At 45.8% G+C, this 22,662-nt stretch overlaps 1 protein-coding gene across 11 annotated transcripts in view; it reads left to right on the top strand.

The window, feature by feature from the left end:
* DHRSX (dehydrogenase/reductase X-linked) overlaps positions 1–22,662 on the top strand; it is a 231,857-nt gene that overhangs the window by 22,418 nt on the left and 186,777 nt on the right. For all 11 annotated transcript variants that reach the window (XR_006382484.1, XR_006382485.1, XR_006382483.1 and 8 more), the window contains exons 2-3: positions 797–904; positions 7,075–7,143. Coding sequence is in view for 3 of the 11 variants with exons in the window: in XM_044235389.1 (XP_044091324.1) it covers positions 797–904; positions 7,075–7,143 (177 nt within the window). In the remaining 8 variants the exon portion in view is untranslated. The remainder of the gene's footprint in view (positions 1–796; positions 905–7,074; positions 7,144–22,662) is intronic.

A 22,662-nucleotide genomic window follows, 5' to 3' on the forward strand; every position in this document is an offset into this window, starting at 1 on the left:
GCCTCTCTCTAATAAATAAATAAATCTAAAATAAAATAAAATAAAAAAGTTCATCTTTGTCACCTTCATCAAATGCTCCAGCTCCCAGGGCTGGCCAGTTCCTAGAGACAGCATGTGACTCTTTCAGGAGCTCAGCTTTCCAGCGCAAACCAGGCAATCCACAGCCCCACTACGTCCGTAACCACATTGTTGGCCAGTGTCTACCCTGCCCACGCAAATCACCGCAAGGCCAGGGACACACACACAGGAACAGCCCCTGTGACCCAGAATCTGCTGAAATCATTCACCCAGCCCATCCTAAACCTGCTGAGCCTGCTTCCCTGACCCATTTCTTCCCACAATACAGACTCTTGTCCATGCTTCCAGGTCCCTCTGCCTCCTGACCCATCCTGCTGCTTCCCCATGTGGGGGGGTGGCGTGGCATGCATGTCCCCTCCTCTTGGAAACTGTGTTCTACAAACGCGTTGCAACAGCAGGCATTCATCCCCTGGTCTGTTGTCCTCCTCTATACCTGAGACGTAGTAAAACCTACTTCCTGCCCCATGTTGCCAGGGAGTGTGGATGCTGGAGTGTCATCCACGCTCCTAAATGCTACTCCCACGTTGGCTCCCGACCTTTCTGCCCATCCTTGTGCTGATACTCTCATTGGTTCCTGCCAAGGCCTCCGCTGGGGGTGAGCAAGCGTTTATCAGGTGTCTTTGACCAGGTTGGAATGACTCGGGACCAATCCAACCAATCCGCTTCTAAAACTCACTTTGATTATATATATATATTTTTTCCTTTTCTCCTTCTCCAGTTTTGGCCCCACAACCCGACCGCGTTGCTGTAGTGACGGGAGGCACGGATGGAATCGGCTATGCCACGGCGAGGCACCTGGCGAGACTCGGCATGCGTGTGATCATAGGTGATGATCGTGTTGTTGGCTAATGGAAGATACTCCGTCATGGGCTCATATAGAAACCGTGATTTGCTTATAGGTATAACCCATCTGGGAAACACCTAAGGTTGCCCTTGTAAGGACTTCGGTCCTAGTGCAATGAGGACCCATGTCATTGGCCTCTTTTTACCCTAACCCTCTTTAAAGACACCCTCTCCAAATAAGGTCAGGTTCTGAGCACCTGTGGGGTCCGGGCCTCAACATACGAATTTGGGGAAGACACGGCGTAGCCCAGTGTCGACTCGGAACAGGTGTTGAAAGACTGGCTTCCTTAGCAGCTGCATCCCGTAGACGACATTGTCCATTCTTCTTTTGAAACGCCCTCTCTGCTCCTTACCCTGGTGTCTAACTCCTCTTTGAAAACGAAGGTATTTTCTTTGCCTGGGAAAGCGAACAGAGTTCCAACGAACCCATTGTACGTTTGTTAATTTTCCCAGTGAATTGGGGGTAGAATTTTTAATCTGCTGGGAAAAATGATACTGTGCACATTACCTTCAAAAAAAAAAAAAACAGTTCATGCTAATTATGTCTCCTATTGACATCATTTGCATTAAATTAATACCTTTTGTGGTGTCTGTTTTTACAAAAATCATATTATATGTCTGCTTTTAGGTGTTAAGGATTGTTTTCACTTAAGACTTTCTACATAATATTACCCATGGTCATTTACTTATTCAATAATGATTTATTTCTTCCTTTCTCCCATTTTTCTCCTCCATCTTTTGCCCGCCATCATTTTTTGAAGGATAAGTTGGGGTCAGAATCTATAGTTGGGGCAGAGTATTTAAACATGAATGTGTTCCACTTCTTCGTAGCTCTTCAAAAGCTCAGTCTTTGGACCCCACAAACATCTAGTGATGCCTAAATGCACAAACTAAAATCCACAACATTATAAGCCAAATGATACTCAGATGCAGATATAAAAATATGTAAGAACACAAACTTGCCACATGATTAGAGACATGAAATCTTTATAGGACAAATAACATGACATACTTGTGGGTTCAATAACTCCTACTGGTTGGAAGCTGTGATGATCTCAAACTTTATTTTGAGACAGCTTTAACACCTCAACTTGGGTCTGAAAATATCTCTGGTTTGTGTCGGTGGCCAAGTCATAGACCCTGCCCTGACTTCTGTGTCTTGTCCACATTTGGACAAGACATTAGTGTTGGCCGCCACGATGACGTTGATTACTTGTGTTTAAACTCAAAGACCCCCTTGAGTTCCATGGGGGAGGGGATCTCTGAGGGGGCTCTTAACCCAGATGGAGAGCCCCCAGGTCTAGCCAGTGTGGCCTTCTGTTGTTCTCACAGAGGTGTGACTCACATGGATATACTTAGCTGTTCATTCCTATAATCAAATGGACTCATTCTCCTAACTTTGATTTTTTTTTCACTTTTGTCAAACATGACTCCACAACTTAAAATGTTTGTATTGCATGGCCCGTCCCATGTGTCACTCTTTTGAAAAAGTGCAGTTTTTTACAGTGTTTCCTCCCTCATGGACCCATGTGGGCACCTTTCTCTCATGAGCCAACTGATCTATAGAACGGTGTACCTTTGCCAGGCTTTGGGAGAGGACGATTACTTCTTGGTGGACCTCACTATTTTCCTCATCCATGTTTTTTTTCTTCAGAGATGGGTCCACATCCCTGTTGTCTGAATCAATGTGGAAATGACAGAACAGTTTTTGACACCTCTTTGCAAGGACAGTCTTTACCAACATCCATATCTTCTTCCCCCACCCAGATGAAGAACAGTCATTGGCAGATGAGGGGGTCCTGCAGGACAGGGACCCATCTGAGTGTGCATTTCTGGAACTCCTCTTCAATTTTAGCGTCCACATAATGTATTTCTCTCTTCTTGGGACCTGAGCACATCAGGGAGACATGGTGTGTGATCAGAGGGACTCAGGTCTCTGGGAGACTACTGCCTTGTCTTGGATTTCGCCACCATCTGGGATAACAATCAAAGTAATGTCAGGGGGGCACCTGCTTGGTTCAGTCAGATAAGTGTGTACCTTCGGCTCACATCATGATCTTGGGGTCCTGGGATCGAGCCCTGCATCAGGTACCCTGCTCAGCGGGGTATCTGTTTCTCCCTCTCCTCTTGGCCTCATGCCCCCCACTCATGTTCTCACTCTCTCTCTCTCTCTCTCTCTCTGTCTCTCTTAAATGAAGAAAATTTTAAAAAAACTAAAAACAAAAAGAAAGTGACATCACATCGTGGACAGAAGGAGCCAAAGTCTCCTCTGAGGGCCTGCTGGAGCTTGGCTTGTGGTAGAAGGAAGCTGGTAGAGCAGGATGGGGAGGACTCTCCAGTCTGAGAACAGCCGGGGACTGGCATCCAGCACTGGTTATCTCTGCCCCTTATGACTTCTCTAGTGCACCTGTCTTCTTCATCTTCTTAGTTCTTTCTGAAACTTGGCAATATTGCAATGCAAAGAAAAAAAAATTGTTCCATTTCTCTGCTTTTTGCCTCAGTGTGGTATTTTAAGTCATGATGAAGTCTAGATAGATGATTTAGGTCATGATAGGGTCTAGTTGGGTAAATCATGAGGAGGTCTAGTTGGGCGGATCATGAGGTCTTGCTCAGGTAGGTGATGATGAGGTCTAGTTGGGTGAGTGATGATGAAGTCTAGTTGGGTGAGTGATGAGGGGGTCTAGTTGGGTTAGGTGATGATGAAGTCTGGTCAGGTAGGTCATGAGGAGGTCTAGTTGGGCGGATCATGAGGTCTTGTTCAGGTAGGTGATGATGAGGTCTAGTTGAGTGAGTGATGAGGAGGTCTAGTTTGGTAAGGTGATTGTGGGGTCTATTTGGGTTAGATGATGATGTAGTCTGGTTAGGTAGGTCATAATGAGGTCTAGTTGGGTTAGGTGATGATAGGTCTAGTTGGGTTAGGTGATGATAGGTCTAGTTGGGTTAAGTGATGATGAGGTCTAGTTTGGTAGGTTATGATGAATTCTAGCTGGGTGGCTCATGAGGAGGTCTAGTTGGGTAAGTCCCTAGGAAGTGAGGTTGGGGTTAGGTCATGCTCAGGTCTAGTTGAGTGAGGAGTGTGATGTACAGAGTGAGTGAAGGCACATGAGGGAGCGTGTGGTACTTATGCATGTGAGGACTGGAACCTTGACTCCCCTGTCACCTCCTCATTTAGGTGATGTTTGCTGAGACCAGGGGGAACAGTCCTGCCTGCACCGAAGTTCTCCTTCTCTTAAAGTAAACAGAATGCTCCTGTGCTTCTCCCCTTCCTGTAGTTTCTTTCCCACAGAGCTTCTGGTGTCTGCACGGGTCACAGTTTGACCTGCTCAGTCCAGTGAAGTGTGAATGTTCCCTCCTCCCCGAGTCCTTCAGGGCGTAACTGCATATATTCTGAGAGGGACAACGTTTCATCTTGTGTGACAGTTTGATACAAGGCCACTTAACAATATTATCGCGGACACTTTAATGTAAATTTCACTCTAAATGGAAACTAAGAGATGTGTATATCCAATTTCAAGTTTGCCAATCCTGAGTCCATTAATGTTTAAACAATAATCAGTTACTTGTTGAAGAATTGGAAAAGGGAATGTGGATCCAACCCAAGCACATTAATATTGCCATAAATACATTAATTATTAAATTTCTCATTTGCTCACAATATCTCAGTTCTCATAGTTTCAAAATACTGTTTTGGTGGAGGATCTGTCTTTATAATTCTTTTTGAATAGCCATATAAAAGATGGCTTTTGAGACCAGGGGCCAGTAAAAATTTTTTTTTTTTCTGGTGTGGACCAGATAATAAATATTTGCTTAAGTGTGTCTCTTAATGTCAGCTCTATCTTGATAGCCGGCAAGCACCGTTGGCAATATTTAAAGCTATGGGTATGGCTGTTGTTCCAATATATATATATTTTTTTCTTTTCACATCAAGGAAATCATCGGATGTGGCCCCAGGTTCCTAGTTTGCTGGCCCTGGTTTGGGTTCAATGTCTTTAAACTTAGCCCCCCACGAAAAGCATGAGCCGAAGGCAAACCCACTGTGCTTCTGCCTACCTTCCATTCTGGTCAAGTACTCTATCTCGCATGCAGTATTTGGTCAGTAAATGTAGGAAATCTCTAACAATTGCATAGGGTCAAGGTTCCATATCCAACTCTGGGGAGCCAGCTGATAAAGATGACCTTTGCCAAAGAGTGCCTGTGTCCATGCCTCTAATGCAATGCCTTAGGGAGAGTAGTGACCTGCCCATTGTGGGGAGGTGTTACCATGACCAGTTTCCCCTTCTGGTTGGATGCCCCCCACTTTCTCTGGCCATGGATACCTCATTCGGAACGTGGAACATCTTCTCTCCCACTTCACGCAGGCTCCCACCGGGCCACCTTTGCAGCCAAGATGGCGAATGCCAGAAGCGTACGTAGCCCGCCAGTGGATGGCTCTCGAATATTTTAAAATTGCATGGAAATTCCAAAATAAGGTCATGCATGTACACGGCTCCAGCTTAGAGAAAGGTGAATTTTACTTTGTTGTCTTTGAGTCTTAGAACATTTAGAGATGGAATACAACTTTCCGGTATGGCATCTTGTCCGACTGTGCACCCTGCAACACAGGAAGACCCTCTGAGCAAAAATCTAACAACCGTGTAATACGCTCTTTCTTCAAGGGAGCTGAAGGTGTGAATACTATCACAGCTGCGTTTTCTTGACGTCTGCAACTTTGAACTCCTTTAAGGTGGTGGTGCCTTATATAATCCTTTAACTGCACCCCCTGAAGATGTCTTTTGCCATATTTATCTCAGATTCATCTCCAGCTGGAGCCAAAGACGTTACTGATTTCACAACGTTCACCGCTTCTGCTGTCTGTGTTTCCTTAACTCTTTGTTGTGAAGCCTTCTGCTTCTGGGAAGGGTGTTCCATTGGGGTTTTTTTGGTGGGGGTCGGGGGCATTTGTCAATGACACAGACTAATTAGTGTAGGGTCAAGTAGTGGGGGGATCCATAGCAGAGCCCCTTGTACGTTAGTTTGAATATAAAAATGAAACAAAATAGAGGAAAACAGCATGTAGAAATGTCTCCGGAACGGATTGCTTGGTGATACGTTTTCATGGAGATCTCAAGAGGGTTGTACCCCCAGAGAACACCTGGCCAGCAGCGGCTGGAGGCAGGTGGGAGGGCGATGTGAGCCACTCCACCCCTTTAGGACCTGGTCCTCCCAGGCCAGGTGTCTGTCCTGCTGTCCTCATGCCACCTGTCACTTCTCAGGGCTCCAGGAGCTTCACTCCCACGCCTGTGTTCCTTAGATGCCAACTCCAATCGCCTTGTACAGAAGCGCTCCCATGACTCACCCTGGCAGGGAGTTTCGGGGTTGGCTCACCCCACCAAGGAGCTGAACATCTGCCTGCGGTCCAGTTGATCGTGAGCGCTGGTGTGTGGGAAGACAGGGTGTCCTGATCTTCCGCCCGAATGGCAGCCCCATTTGGCACACCTTACAATTTGGACTGTGCACTCCGGGACACGGTTGAAAACAAGATGCCTTCCTCCAAACATCAATGCACTACCATCTAGTAAGACACTAAAGAAACCTCATTCCCTATTTTGACGGCGATGTCCCTCATACACGAAACACGCATGGCCATTCTTCTAAGCTCACGTTTCCCCAGACTGATACCTGTGGAGTTTGTACAGAGTCCTCGATGAGGAAATGGGAAATCCCACGTTCATAGAGGGAATGGCCCACGGTCATTTTGCAGCTCAGACCACCAGTGAGTTGGAGGGGGGGAGGCGGGTGTCCACTAAAGTTTCTTAGAAAGTTCTATGTGTGCTCTGACCTTCCTGCCACCATCTTTACGCTCACGTGATCCTTGGCTCTCGTCCCCCGCCCCATGTTCTTGGTGCCGCCAGCTGCGTCACACCCCAGTAATCGAAGACAGAGACATTCTCCTTCTCGCCAATGCAAGCTAATGGCAATCCTCCGTCAGTTGGTATGTTGCCTTGGCCAAGGCTGTTCTGGTGGCCCCGTTCCACACCAGGGCTCCATGACAAGCCATAAAGAGCCCCCTTCGAGGTTGTGTTTTGCACCTCAAGACAAGATTTTCTCATGCTTGATAATGTCTGGAGGACCTGGCCACTGATCATACTTTTTTTTGTTTTTTTCCCCTTACAGCTGGAAATAACACTGGCAAAGCCCAGGAAGCCGTGAGACAAATACAAGAAGAGACTCTGAATGACAAAGGTAGTGTTTTCGAGCCTCGTGGGTCTTGTCCTTGTTCCGAGTTGGTGTTGGCAGTTGAGCTGCCAGCCTGGACGTTGGATCATGAGTGTGGGCGGGTGGAGGCGGCACTCGGGGGTGGGGATGTCTGTCTTGTGCATTTCTTCCGGGGAATTCCAGTCCCCCCGGAGAGGGCTGAATAGCAGTAAGCATGTCCCAGTGATAGCATTGCTCTGTGGAGGCATCTTATGAGGAAAGCATTCGAATGCACTGGTTGATTGCATATTTGTGATAGTGGGACCCTGTTTCCATTCCGTGCCCATCTCCAGGGCTGGGGAGGCCTCAGTAGCATGTCTTCATGCCGGAAGTGTCCGATGCAACTGCCAGCAGGTGCGTCTACTGGTTGCCGGTTCTGGGCTGCAGATAATTCCATCATGGATGTGTCTGGCTCCGCCTTGCTCTAGCAAATCCTGTAGTGCTTGCTCTCTTTCAACTTGTCCAACCCGAGCCGTGGACACCTATCTGTAACCCCTATCCTGGTTGCAAATGCTCTTGAGTACTTTCTGAGCCCTGCTCGTGAGCCTCATGTTTAAGAAAAGGAGATGCACATCAACCATCTTGGACTGGACCCAACCAAGATGGCGCTACGAGTGTATCCCAGACACTGGGACTTCTCTGGTCTGAGCATATGGTGGTTCTCCTCTTCCTCTTCCTCCCTCTCCTTCCTCCATTTCTTTTTCTCCTCCTCCTTCTTTTTAAGATTTTATTTGTTTATTGGAGAGAGAGAAAGAGAATGAGCAGGGGGAGGAGCAGAGGGAGAAGGAGAAGGGGACTCTACACAGAGCATGGAGCCTGACTTAGGGCTTGATCCCATGAGCCTAAGATCATGACCTGAGCCCAAATCAAGAGTCCGTAGCTCAACTGACCGAGCCACCCTGGCTCACCAGTGGTGGTTCTTTTTACTAAGGCATGAGAGAGAAGGAAAGCCATGGATGGCAAGTCTAGTGAACATCTGTCTCGTGGTACTCTTATTCCGCACCTAGCTTATCCAAGGAAGCTTTGAAAGTTGGCATTTCACTCTGTGCACACAGTGTGCACACACACGTCTGGGAGACGTTCCCGCTGCCCCTGACCTTTGTGGCACGATCCCTTTGATCCTGGGACAGAATGTGGAGGAGAGCTTCCCTGTAGCCCAGTGCTGGTCTGGCTCTTTGCGAAACACCAGGCAGCTGTTGCAGATGGGAGCCAATGCCTTCTGCCACCTGCCCTGCACAGAAATGATTATGACAGATGATCTTTGTCCCTGTCCCCATTTACTGTGGCTCACGGAGGTGGCGTTCTCTAACAGAGTTGTGTTCTAGTTCTGCAGCATCACAGGGAACAGGCTACAAATGCAGATTCCCAGTCCCATGAGGAGCCAGAGCATTTGAGAATGGGCCCTGGGCATCTGCATTTCCCTCTGGTTGAAACCTCATGGCCCTGCACTAGCCCTTCATTTCCAGACCCAACGAGGAGTCTCATGAGAAACCACCAAATCCTGTGTTCTTTGTGACTTTTGAAAAAAATTCTGAATGAATTTTTTTTTAAAAAAAGGATAGTTTAAAGAACAGTTTGCCAAACAACTCAAGCAAGAAGGGAGCAAAGGTTCATTCATAAAGTTTAAGAGTTTCGCATGTTCTAAGCTGTAACCAATAGCCCTGTCAAAGGAAAGAATGTTCTAGAAGTGATTCCTAACATTAGAAATGGCTACTGCTGGCGTCCGTGCTGTGTGCTGAGATTCAGGTGTGGGTGTGCAAAGCCCGTGCATTCAGGAGACAGCTCTTTGCCGGCTCCTCTGTGCTGAGCTGGAGGGTAGGCTGCTGAGGGTCTACGGGTTTGCGAGGCAATGAAGTCAACGATGCCTAACCATGCAGGACAGTGTGCTTTCTGCCCCTCGCATCAGAGCTGACGTGCCCTCTCTTGGCGGCTTCTGTTTTCTTCTTTCCTCTCAAATGCCACCAAGTAGACATGGAATTAGTATGTGGGAGATCTAGGCCCTGGGGTGGCTAACCCTGCAGGGGCACATTCGCAGTCCCAGGAACCTCAGCCCATCTCGATGCATGCTATACCCCCTCACTGCCTCCTGCTCCCAGGCACGTCCGTTTATGAAAAGAGCAGACTCTCTGTGTGTACAAGAAACATGGCTGTGCGTCCTTGGCGGGGGTGCTTGGTCCTGCTCTGTCCTTTCTGCTTCTTAGAACACGACCAGCAAAAGCCCTGAGGTGGGGGTCATCGGGTCTTGGGTGTAACCTGGCCTGGGAGTGGTCGTGTGGGGTCAGGGAGGCGTCTGGACCCAAGCCGGGTGAGCCCTGAGGTGTGCTGCATGGGTCCTCCAAATGGGGACCCTGTTCAAGGTCGTGGCCTCTGTCGATAATGACCGAATGGGTTCATAGGGTGAGCAGGGGGGAAAGAGGTCTGAATCAGACACACACACACACACACACACACACACACAGGCTTTGAAGTGAGTTTTGGATGCATTGAATTAAACAAGAAAGAAGCACTGTATGAAATTTAGATCAGAAGCTAAGCCTTTGGAGGCGTTGGTCAGTGGAGGGCCCCCTCCCAGCACGTCAGGCGCAGGATGCTGGGGCTTTGCTGCGTGGGAAAGGGAGGGTGGTGGTCCATGAACAGACTTTTGCTTTGGCTGAATGTGCTTCCAGGCTCAGGGCACCCCCCAGAGACACCGTCCAGACAACCAGGGGCCACTCCCTGTCCGTGGGACTGCAAGGTCTCCTGCCTCTCGGCACATCTCCCTGCAGGCAGGTCCAGCTCAGGATGCTCTCCAGAGCTGAGCTCGGAGGGAGACGCTTCTCTCCAGACCAGCGTGGACCCACTGGAGACCTCCAAGGTTCCCACCCACGCAACGCCAGTAACGCAACTTGGATTGAGGCCCACGGAGCCACACTTACTCATGGATTATGGCTCTTCTGGGATTTCCGTGTTGGGGAATTGTGTCTCTATGGATTCTTTAGATTATTTTTTTTTCTTTTTTTGAGCAAGCAGGTACACATCCTAACATTAGTGTAGGTTCCTGTGAAGAACACAATGGCTTCTCAATGCCTACAGGCTCTCCAGCCTACCTCCTCCTCTTCTCTGGACTTAATGTAAGTTTAAAAAAACCAAAAAAACCACAACAAAAAAACCCCACTAACTTCTTAATTGAATGCTTCATCCTCCTTACTTTCTGCCGTTGAGGTCTTGGTCAGTGGAGATCCTACTTTAGGTTGAGGTGGGAGGAAGCTCACATACCAGCCTTCAACTATTTGAGCTCTTGGAAGGATGAATTTATGAGTGTTTTCAGGAACTGAGGCAATGTGGTTCATTTCTCCCAAGATTTTCCAGGGACAAGAGAGATCTTCTCCTGAGAGATTTTCCCAGGGACAAGAGTTTGAATACCTTATCATCGTATCGATGGTGCCAAAATCTTTATAGCTCTTGAATCATAACTGCTGAAGAAGGCTGTCTTGTTTGGAGCAGATACTCTTCCTTCTAGGACCACAATAAATAAATAAGTAAATGAAATAGGAAACAAAAATACGAGACGCAACACCATCACAAAAACAAACAACAGAAAGACATAACAGCATCCCAGCGAACCCAAATGGAAATAGAGTATTCAAATACTATTGAAAGGACTTAGAGAAGATAATTCTGTTTTGGCTGTTTGCCATAGACTCACACAAAGCCTATTAGGATTAATTCCCTCATCCTAAACCTTCATCATGATCCTACTGAGAATGCGGAGTCTACGATCTTCTCTATAAGGCTTCGCTTTGTGTTCTTCAAAAGTGTGTTCTTGACCACTCTCCGTCTTTCCTAACATTGGCCCGCCAGTAGTAACTTGCTCTGTCTTTATTGGGAAGAAGGGCCCGCTCTTTGATTCATGGGCTTTTTGCTCAGGTCTCATGTTCAGTTTGCTTTTGTTGAAAGAAAAATTTTCCTATGCCGGAAAAAGTCAGTTGTGTGCACTTAACAGTGAGATGGTTTCACCTTAGAAACATGTCTTTGAGCTATGATGTTTGGATTATCCAACCGACTACAGAATACTTTAATTAGCCATGGAAGCAAAAAATACTATGACGTCAGTTTGGTGTTCATTATGCAAATAGTTGTTAGCGTCTCTGGATCGCAATCTGCTGGTCTTTGTCATCTGAGAGAGATTCTTATCTTGAATGTAGACCTGCCTTGCCATGAGTAGACACCTACCAATTTTCTTCTACTCATAGACTGTCTGATTTTGCAGAATGATCCTTCTGGAGCTTGGTCCATTTGGAAAAACTTGAGTGAGTGTTGATGGCATAGATTTCTGTGTTCCTTCCAGCACATTTGTTTTTCCTTTATGACGTAGAGTTCTCAACACCCACTACCTATGGTGAAGAGCACGATGGGAGTTTCTTGGCCAACAGTCAACGGCATCCCCAAAGAAGTTTGAACAATATTCTGCATGAATATTTAGGTCCAGCATATATCCAAGACTACTTATCTTCCTTAGTTAACATAAAATGGCCCTTATTGACATGAATTTTTTCAAACTAGAGTCCCATTTTTTTTTTAACCTTTCAATTTTAATTTAATGTCCCAACTTAGGCAATAAGCAGCCACATTCGCTAGCTAGATGACAGCCAGGCAGACAGACAGACAGCTGGTTTCCTGGGGGGTAATTAGAAGTTTTAGAAGGTCACCATGTCTTCTCTGAAAGCAGTGGAAGGAGACGCTGAGCACTTTCTGAAAATTTAATCGGCTATTATAGCTCTCACCTTGTTCCTTACATTAAAAGGCTCTTCATTTCTCAGGCTTGCAACGATTAATTTTAACCTTTCGAAACACTAGCAAGGTGAATTCTATGAGAGAGGGTGATTGTCTGCCTGGTTTCCTTAGCTCCTCTATAAATACCTAGAGGATTAAAAAAAAAAAAAAATCCCACAAGGAAGAATTTTCATCCTTAGACTGCCTGCCACATTCTGCTTCCCCCACCGATAATTTATGCAATATTTTCACGCCCTGCAAGGTCAGTGGCCGTTTCATTTCCACTCTTCCGTTGGACGCTTCTCAAATGGTTCCTATGAACACATCTCAAGATGGTCTGTGCATCTAAGCCAACCAATGGGACATCACACTTGTAACGGTTTCAAAAAATTATTCCAGAAACATTACTTCTATGACATTTTTCCCTCTGGGGGAAAATAAGTAGATTTTTGTTACTATAGAATAGAAGCATAGAGTAACAAAGGGTGTTTTTTGTTTTTTTTTTTTTAATAAAATGTGGGGTGTTATGTAAAGATATTTTACACACATTGGTTAGACCCAGAGATAGAACCACATATGATATGTGGGTTTGAGTAGGCAAGAACCCATCACGTTAGTGAGTTATGAAGTCATTCGATCCCCCCTTGTAGCAGGTGCTGTAAACCCTGATGTCCAGGAGAGTCTTCAAAAGGTACTGTAGGGCCTTGGAGATAAATATTTATATTTCCTGTACTTGCACGTTTTATCTTAAATGCTTTTCTCACAGAGCCACATTGTACTCTCTCCAGAGAGCAGCTGTAGGATTTGCAGGGTCCTAAGTATTTATTTGCAGGTAAAGTGCTCCCTGTTGACTCCCGATCTTCCTGTGTGCCCCCGATCCCTCTTGTAGATCCAGGTTTCCATCTGGGCCCATTTCAGTTCAGCCTGATGAACTCCTGTTAGCATTTCTTTGCTGTGGGGTCTAGGCATCACACATTTCCGTACCTCTCCTTTGTCTGAAAATGTCATTACTTAACCTTCATTTTTTTGAAAGCTATTTTCCGTGGTTACAGAATTCCAGGTTGGGAACATCTTCTGACCCCCAGGATATTAAAGTTGTTCTGACATGGACCTTCGCCATTTGGGATGAGAAGACAGCTATTCTTATCATCAATATTTCATGAATATAAGTGTCTTTCCCCATCTTTTCTGTTATTTTCTGATTTCAGAAGTTTGAGAATGTGCAGAGGTGTGGTTTTTTTCCCCACTCCCTGCCATGTTTATAGTGGTGTAAAAGGTTTTCTACATCTGTGAGTAGTTGGATGTGAAAAAAATTTAGAGAATTTTCAGCCATTTTTTTTAAACTTTTTCTGTTCTGTTCTTTCCATTTTATTCTTACGAGTCTACGATTACACATCCATTAGATAGTATGGTACTCTCTGGCATTTATTTCAATGACCACTGTTCATTTTATCCCTGCTTTTAAAGATTTTTCTCTGTGCTTCATTTTGGATAATTTCTATGGACCTACCTCAAGTTCACCAAATAGTTTTTTCAGTTGTATCTATTACACTTTTAATCCCATGATTGGGTTTTTTGATTACAGCAAAACAAACTTTTTTTCAGGCTTAGGGTTTCTAGTTGGTTATTTTTAGTTTACCTGTCTTTTTGGACGTTCTTCATATCCTCATCCTTGATACTCATCCATTCTTATAGCCTCTTTAATATGTGGTAGCTACTTTTAAGTCCTCTTCTGCTAATTCTAACATCTGCATCATCTCTGAGTCTGTTTCTATTGATTTTTTCCCCCTTGACAGCAGGTTACATGTTGTTGTTTCTTTGCATGTGAGGTGATTTTTGTTGTGTATTAGACACCGTGACCGATCCATGGTACAAATCTTGGATTTTGCTTATCTTCCTCTGAAGAATGTTGAGTTTTATCGCAAGCAATGATATGACTTGTGGGATACCTAGATCTTGTGGAAGTTCTGCTACAGTCTGGTTATCATACATCTATTTCATTGTTGCCCTTGGGCCTTGGACGGAGATCTTCATCTTGAGATGCAGCCCTTTCTTCAAAGACATAGACCATCTCAGGTTTCAGATGAGAGTCCAAGATGTTCACCAAGTCCTTCCAACTTGGCAGGATTCAAATGTCATCTTGTCTCCCCAACACCAGGCAGCAGCTGAAATGTCTCTGCTCACTTTTCAGCTTTCCAGCTGCTGTTTGCTTCCGAGCTCCTTGAGTGTCTCAAGTTGGAGCCTTTGAAATTCAGTACTCAGCCAAGGGGTCCGCCGAAGTTTCTACTTGCATATTGGTGCTCCCCAGCCCCCATGGCCTTTCAGTTTTAGGATTGTACCTGTTGATTGCAGCTGCCCTAATAGTCCCAAATTTTGACCACTGTCCTCTTAGCTCATCTATGATATTCTGCTTGAGTTCTGCGCCTGGGCACCCTTCAGTTTTGGCATTGGACTATCAATTCCAGCTGTCCCAACAGCCCCAGACTCTGACCTTTGACTCCTCAACTCATCTGTTTACTATTTTGTGTTTGAGCAGTGCACCTTGAAATCTGAGACGTATCCTCCATGGGGTGAAGGGGTAAATGAGAGCTGCCTTTGGCAAAACAGGATTTGTGGTCATTCTCTAATAAGCTCATGAGGTTATAGTAAAAATTTTGAGCAAAAGAAACCACTAAAGTCCTTTATGTTAGCAATCACCATACTCAGGGGAACAGTCAACATCATATTGGATACTTGCCATGTACCAGAAGAGTCATGTGTCCTGTCCTTTGACGTAGGTATTATCACTGTGTCATGTTTTTCCAAATGAGGAAAGTGGGGTCATAAAGAGTTTAGGGAAGTTGCTCAATTTCATGCAGTTAACAAGTGGAGATGTTGAAATTTGAACTCAGTGTCCAGGAATGAACTCAGAAATAAGTGAGATCCTTGGGTGTGGGGAGAGGTGGAGGGCAACGGGAAGAGGAAAAGAAAGAAACTGGTGGATAGGAGTTGAGTTGCATGTCCATTGGCCAGGGTCTTCTGGGAACCCTGGTTTGTGTAGTGTAGTGCGTTCTGTCCCCAGGAAGGCCTGTTACATACACATCAGCTTGTAGGTAGAGTATGTGGTGTGAGTGTACATGTGAATGAGGACAAAAAAAGCATTTCATGCTTCTGTCGATAAGACAAAATGGCACCAAGAAAGACATGGTGGTCTTTCTATCAGCAGCAACTCAGCAGAGTTGCTCCCCCAGGGAGCACTCCCCCAGGCCTTGAAAATGCCCCCAAGAGCTGGAGAGGGTTCTAGGGTCTTCACAACCCATAACGGGTTCATGGATCCCTCAAATCCAAAACATCACCCCAGGAGGAAGCATAACCCAGGTGCCGCTTGAGTTCTGGATACATATCCATCAACCAGTACGAGATCCTGCTTTCCCTTCTACCCATAACATCTTGCTTTTCCACGTTCTGTCTTGTGGGAATTCTTTCTCTGTTAATAAACAGACGTCCTTATTTTTATGGTTACCTACTCTTCCGTTGTGGGGATATAACAAATCATTCATCTCATTTCTTATCAATGCACATTTTTTTATGATTATATATGCTCCATGCCCTTGGATTTGTAATCCTTGAACACTTTTTCACATTCCCCTTGAGATGTATTCTGAAACACAGAATGAGGAGTCGAACAGGAATGGAGTATGTTGGCAGGGGGTTCTCCAGGACGCTGGCACCAGTCATGCTTTTCCTTCTACCCCTCTGTGTGTTTTCATGCTGAATTGCTCATCTGGGTGATGACTAGGCCACTTGGTGAAGCTGTGTTGGCCTGAGGAGGACTGGCAAGAGTGAAATGTGACCAATGACATAGGATGTGGATATTGCCATGCCTTGATTCAGGACCTGGGGGTAGAGATTGCTCTCTACCGGGTGATCTGGTCACCCGTCTTCACATGCCCTGAGCTGGCCCTATACACTTGGAGCTCACCTACATGTTACACCATGGGGTTGGTTCAGCCTTTTTCTCCTTCCCTAACTTACATGTCAACACTCCATAGCCTAGTATATCCTGATAAACTCTAGGCATGAAGGAGGAGGACTTTCCATGGAGTTTCGGTGTTTGACATGCCAGTCCATCAGTCACTCAACATCATTACCATAGGTCTGGGCTTTTCCCATCAGGCACCTGCCCTGACTCATCCTGTTTTGAGTTCTTAATTGACGTGTTTTCACCCATCTGATGCTGGAGATAATGAAAGCATTGATGTGATGCCCCAGGATGGCAAGGATTTCCTAAATTTGCTGTCTTAGAGTTTGGCTTCCTATCTTTGGTTTTCCGGGGCATACTTGTCTATAGAAACCTCACCTTACAGAACGACCCTTCTACTTCAGAGCAAATGCTATATGTAATCCGCTCATGGCCTTAAAAGTGAGAATACATTTTTTAAAAAAACGTCCTTTTGGGAAATAAGTCACAAAAAGCCCTCTTACCTGTAACGCACATTCTTTCTTTGTCCCTGGGGGTGGGTAGAAGGCATCGCCATGAAAATTGCTTGCCTGACTGCTATGGCCACACCTGGTTGAATCTTGACTTTTACTAAAAAAAAATTCACCTTAATGTTTTATAGTGTTTTAGGCTTACAGAAAATTGAGCACGTAATACAGGGAATGCCCAACCATGCCCCCCACCCCAGTTTTGCTGATTATTAACATCTTGCATATTTATGTCATATTGGCTATAATCAGTGAACCCATATGGATACTTTATTGTTAATGAAACTCCATACTTTACATTAAGGTCACTTTTGGTGTTGTGCATTCTGTTGGATTTGGACACATGTACGGTGATGTGGATTCACCATTATGGTGCCATACAGAGTCATTTTATTGCCCTAACAGTCTTCTGTGTTGTAACTGGTTATCCTATTCTGCTGAACCCGGGCAACTACTGATCTTCCTACCATCTCCATGGTTTTGCCTTTTCTAGAATGTCCTAGAGCTGGAATCATAGAGTACATAGTGTTTTCAGGCCGGCTTCTTTCCCTTAGTTACAGGCATTGAAGAATCCTCTATCTTTTCACGGTTCTGGAGCTCCTTGGTTTTCACGCAGAACCTACATTTTTATTAGGGACAGACTACCCTCTACACACGATTCTGAGGGCTCATGAATAAGCACACATCGAGCTAGGTGGTAGGGGTTTTACACAAGGAGGATGAGCGGCCGTGCACAGTGTTTTCAGTTTTTGAAAATCCAGCTTTTGTGTTACCTCGAAGGATGGTTAGGGTCAGGGTCTACGTGAGGTTTAGGGTCAAGGTTAGGGCTAGGGTCTGAAATAGGTTCATGGTTAGGGTCTAGGGTTAGTGTTAAGGTTATGGTGAACGTTAGGGTCAGGGTTACTATTAGGTTCATGGTCTTAGAGTCAAGGTCTGGGTTACAGTCAGGGTTCGGGTCTAGGGTTAGTGTCAAGGTTAGGGTTACGGTTAGGATCAGGGTGGGGGTTCACGTTATGGTCAGGGTGAGGGCTACGATCAAGGTAATGGTCTACGCTTAGTGTTAAGGTTAGGGTTAGGATCAGGGTCTAGGGTAACATTAAGGTTGGTAAGGGGGAGGGTCTGGGTCAGTGTGTAGTATTATGTTAGAGTTAAGGTTAGGACTAGGGCCCTGTTCAGGATTAAAGTGAATTTAGAGTTTTAATGTTGGGGATTGATGTTAGAATTAATTTTTTTCTTATGGTTTGGGTCAAGCTGTGTGTCAGATCAGGATTGGAATGAGGGTCTGGCTCTGGTTTGGGGTTATAGCTAGGGGTTGGCAATGTGGAGGTACATTAACATCAATTTTGGTGAGTGTAAGGTTACAGATTTGGGGTAGCAGTGCTCTGATTTGATTGTCAATGTCTGAACCCACTTTGGGGGGAATCCCCACCTGGTGTTCAACTACTTATTCTTCCTGGTGTCATATCTGGATGTATGTCTTTTATCCAAACATTAAGCCCCTGACACGCACCCTTGTTTTGCAGAAGCCCCTTCTGGACTCTGAGTTAATTTTTGTCTCTCACCTTCTTCCGTGGGTGGAGGGTATCCCCTTGCCTCCCTGGTTTCAACGCCCCAGGGGAGCGTCCGCACGGGCTCAGAGCTGAGTTTCTGATCAGGCATCATGTTCTCTGCAAATGGGTCTTGTCGGGGAAATGTCTCAGTGTCAGCGGTACTGAGGACGGGGTTGTTTTACAAGTTAATTACCCAGAAGATTATCGCATGGTTTTGGCGGTGCCTATTGTACGCACTATTTAACAGATAAGAAATAATGAGCGTCGTTCAAACAGTCACAAGGTGGCTTTGTCAGCTCAGCGTGAGCGCCTTATCCTGGCTGCCTTCTGGTGTGTTGGTCTCTGTGATACAGACCTCAGGTCACAGATGGTGATGGGGGCCTCTAACAGCAATGCTGAACCCATCCTTGGAGGGCCTTCTCCTGCCCCAAGAAGGAGGGCCCCCACTCTTGGAGCAAACACCCCCTGCCCCATAAGACATTTATCAACTGCTCCTTCCCTGCTATATGTCAGGCTCTCAGATACGCCTCTTTCCAGCCTTTCCCTTTATTCGGCAAACACCTCCGTATTCTGCTACAACCCTGAAAACTATGAAGGTCCATTAATAAAGCTGCAGTTTCTGAAATGGCAGAAAGGTGGAAATTGGGGGCTGTTTCCTCTGTTTCTCACAGCCTGGAGCCGCCATGTACCTTGAGCGGGGGATCATGCCCTGGAGGTGCCTATAAGGGGAAGGAGAAAAGGTCCCCACTGCGGTGCTCCTTGCTGAAGGCAAGCTGACCCCCTTTGCTCAAAAGAGCAAGACCTCAGACCACGCAGTGCCTCATTTCTGATTGCTACACATTTCCAGGTATTATTCTCACGTTTTTTAGGGACTGATGGTAATAGTGGTGAGGTCTGAGCATGGTCCAGAGCCTCGGTGGGGTGGCAGGTGCATTTGAGAAGGTACAGATCACTTGTAGATGGTCCCCTGGGTTGATCGATGGCCCCCAAGAAGATAATATTGATGGATGCATGGGTAAGCAGCATGTGGTCCATGCGTAGAATGGAATACGACGCAGCCTTGAAAAGGAAGGACTTCTGCACCTGCTATTATGTGGATAGACCTCGAGGATGTGGTGCTCAGTGACAAGACCCAGACATAGAAGGACAAATCCTGTGTGATTCAGTGTATGTGGGGTCCCTAGAGGGGTCACATCCATAGAGCCAGAGACAGAGAGTACATGGTGAGGCCAGGGACTGGGGACGGGGGTGGGGAGTTGGTGTTTCAGGAGACAGAGCTTCAGTTTGGGGAGGTGGAAAGTTCTGGAGATGGGTATGTATTTTACCACAAGCTTCTTGCTATGGGGTCCCTTTGTCCATCCTAGTGGCCCCATTGAATGGGACCGATAATAACCCCATAGTAAAAACTCACCTAGAGTGTCCACAGACTTGTTGCCCCCTACATGGCCAGAGGCTTCCTTAGGAATGAGCCAGGCACCTGTGGAAGGTGCCCCAGCAGGTCTCATGATTCAGGTTCTGGTTCCTCCTCTTCCAGGGGAGAATGGCGGCATGGAGCAGGCAACCATTTTCTCCAGATGATTCTTTTCTAGGAATCCATCCTCCCCCTACTCAACGGTGGTCCCTTTGCATGTCTTTGGTCTGGCTAAGGTCTCAGATTTGGGGGACACTCTTCACCCCCACCTTTCCTCTGCAAGTTCTACTCATTGGGACTACTCAAGTTCTACTCAAAGGGACTTCATGTCCCTTTATCCATAACCTTGGTCCCCTAGTCAACAGGGAGTTGGGAGGAGCCCTCTTTTCATATTTGCTTTTAATGATTAAAATTTGGAATTTCCACATGCCCAAACACATTAATTTTTCTGAAAGCTGCCCTTCTAAAGCACGTAGATAGAGGATTCACAGCCAGGAAGATAGTATTTTATAAACAATAAAAATGGAACCCGTGGCATTTCTCTTCCATGCTGCCATCTAAAGAATAGAGCCAAAGAATACTGAGAAAATTTATATAGCTCTAAGTTCTTGAATTAGTAAGAAATGGGGGGGAAATTGTGTCTGTGTGTCCCAGGACTGAAATAAGAATTAGGGGCAGGGATATGGAAGTATTTGTGCAAGAATAAAACACCAAGTGGGAACAGAGAAGCCACAAACAAGATTAATAATCATTTCCTTTTAAAAAAATGAAAGAATAATAATTCACCAAACCATTATTCATCTTCCGCCGTCCAAGAAGAACGAGAACAAATTAAGTATGCCTTGGAACAAGAAAGAGGAAATAACATCTAATAAAATGTGATTTAAATTTGGAGGAAGAAGCAATTTATTCTTGACTCTGGGCTAATATCTTTGATTACCAGTTAGAAAAGGATGTCTTATTCCGAAAAAAAGTGGAATTTTCCCAAATTGATGCCGAGAGAAATGGAAATCCCATACAGATCAGCAGTCTGTTGAAATACCAAGTATCAGAGCTCTCCACTAAAGGGGGTTCTTGCCTGTGATGGAGTTCCTTTACACTTTTCCTAAACCTCCAAGGGTGATCTAGACCAGAGGTCTGCAGACGACCCCCCTGGGCTAAAGCTGGCCCTCCACTTGTTTTTACAAATACAGTTTTATCGACACACAGGTGCACCCTTTCCTTTACTTATTGTCTGTAGCTGGCTGTTCTAGGACAAGAGTTGAAGAGTTCGGCCCACAAAGCCAAAAATATTTACTCCCTGGCCCCTTATGACTAAAGTCTGGCAGCCCTTGGTTTATGTCATTCAACGTGACCAGAGCCACCAAGCTTACTCTATGTGTTAAATAGAATAAACTCCACGTGTTTTCTTGCCAGATAGGCAATTTCCAAAGCAAAGTCGTAGACCAACCTACTGACCAACCCAGAGACAGAATAGCTAGCTTAATGTTAGCTACTTGGGTAGATTTGTAGGTTCAAAACTGCCCCTTGATGCAAATACATCTTCATTCACTTAGAGAGCAATAATAGGAGTACATTTCTGAAGATAGTAGTAAAGTATTCAGGATCTTTCCAAATCCATTAATTGGTAAACATCTAAAGAAATCAGTTCTGTAGCAGCAGCTGAGAGGCAGAAGGTTCGCTGTCTACACCGGCAGCATGAATTGAGTGGATAACAAATGGGTTTCCTTCCAACCCTAAGGCTGGTAGATTGATTCTGCCCTACTGGAATAAAAGGACATGAGGATAGTCCACAGGTAAGGGCAACTGTAACCAATTGGTCATGTCTGCTGTGGTTATGGCGGAAGGATTTTGGGGCATATGCTACATTCTTGCCCTTCTGGAGAGTTGTTTCATAAACTCAATAAACCATTAGTCATTTAAAGCATCAACCACCACCAGCAACCACTTTAACTCTTTAAGACCATCAGGTGTGTCTGTGTTCTTGCCGACGTGGAATTCACATTCTAGCTGGAGAGGTGAGTTCATGCAAGGATAGCCTCGTCCATAATTCTCAGCGAACAGAAGGATGATAAACACGCTATGGCCATGTTCTCTCAGCAGGTGTCTTAAAAGATGTGGTTGCACCACCCACCGTGATGCTACCATGTGTAATTTTCCAGCCACCAATTGGTTCATTCCTTGCAGTGTCTTCTTTCTTGACTGTCTCTTCAATGCCGTGTCCCTCAGCTTAAGCTTGGTGCTTGAGCCCAGCATCTCATGCTACACACCTGCCCCTGGGCATCGCATCCGTGATCATGGCGTTAGCGCGCACTGATATATTTTTCTCCAAAACTCCTGGCAGCTGGAGCTCTCTGCCTGCTCAGCACATTCAGGACTGAACTCGACCTCTTCCTCTTCTCTGTTTCATTCAGTCCATGGTGCCATCATCTCCCGGTGGGAGGCAAGACCCTGGAGTTTCCCTGATGGTGTCAATTTTATGTCCCCATTTTTCTTTCTATCTTCAATCAGTAACTCAACACTTTGTGTCTACTTTGTCAACATCTCTCAAAAATACCCATTCTGTTTCTGTGTTACTGCCGCTACCTGACCCCAGGTCACATCTGTCCTGGTCCTAACGTAGCCTCCTTGCTGGCCTCCGAGCTCCCAGGTTCTCGCCAATCTACACTGCCCAACCTGTAGTTCAGAGTCCTGCTACTGCCTTACCTGTGTAAACTCATGTGGGTGGAGAACCTTCCATGTGTCCTTTCTGTGGCTCTACTTGGGCCCTTGTTGTCTCTGCTTCTTGGCTGTTCTCTTCCTGACCATCCAAATCCTACTCACCGTAGACTTCTCAGGAACCACAGAGACCCTAAAAGAGCTGTCCTGAAGTCAGGTGCCTTCACTCCTTGGTCCCATAACCTCTCCCTTATCACGTACCTCACACATTGTGCCATGGTTTGTCTACATGTATCATTGATGTCCCTGGCTCCCAGCATGGCCCCTGGCACCTCAGAGGCACATGAGAAACAGTGACTAACAGAAAAAGTGTTGGAGAACATCTTGTCCATTAGGGGATCTCAGTTAAGGGCAACTGCTATGATGATGACCTGACCTTGATGGTTATGATGGTCATGATGGTGATGGTTGATGGTGATGATGATGATGGTGGTGGTGGGGAGGGTCAAGTTGGTGATGCTGCTGCTGCTGGTGATGGAGATGATGGCTATGGTGATGATTGTTGCTCTCTACTCCACCACAGCTATTATCACATAACATCAGAGAACTTGGGAAGTGATGCCCAGAGACTACTGGGTTTTCCCAGGAATGCCCAGCTAGCTGCTGGCA

This window comes from Neovison vison, chromosome X (assembly GCF_020171115.1).
Source record: "Neovison vison isolate M4711 chromosome X, ASM_NN_V1, whole genome shotgun sequence".
In the NCBI taxonomy this organism is placed as follows: domain Eukaryota; kingdom Metazoa; phylum Chordata; class Mammalia; order Carnivora; family Mustelidae; genus Neogale; species Neogale vison.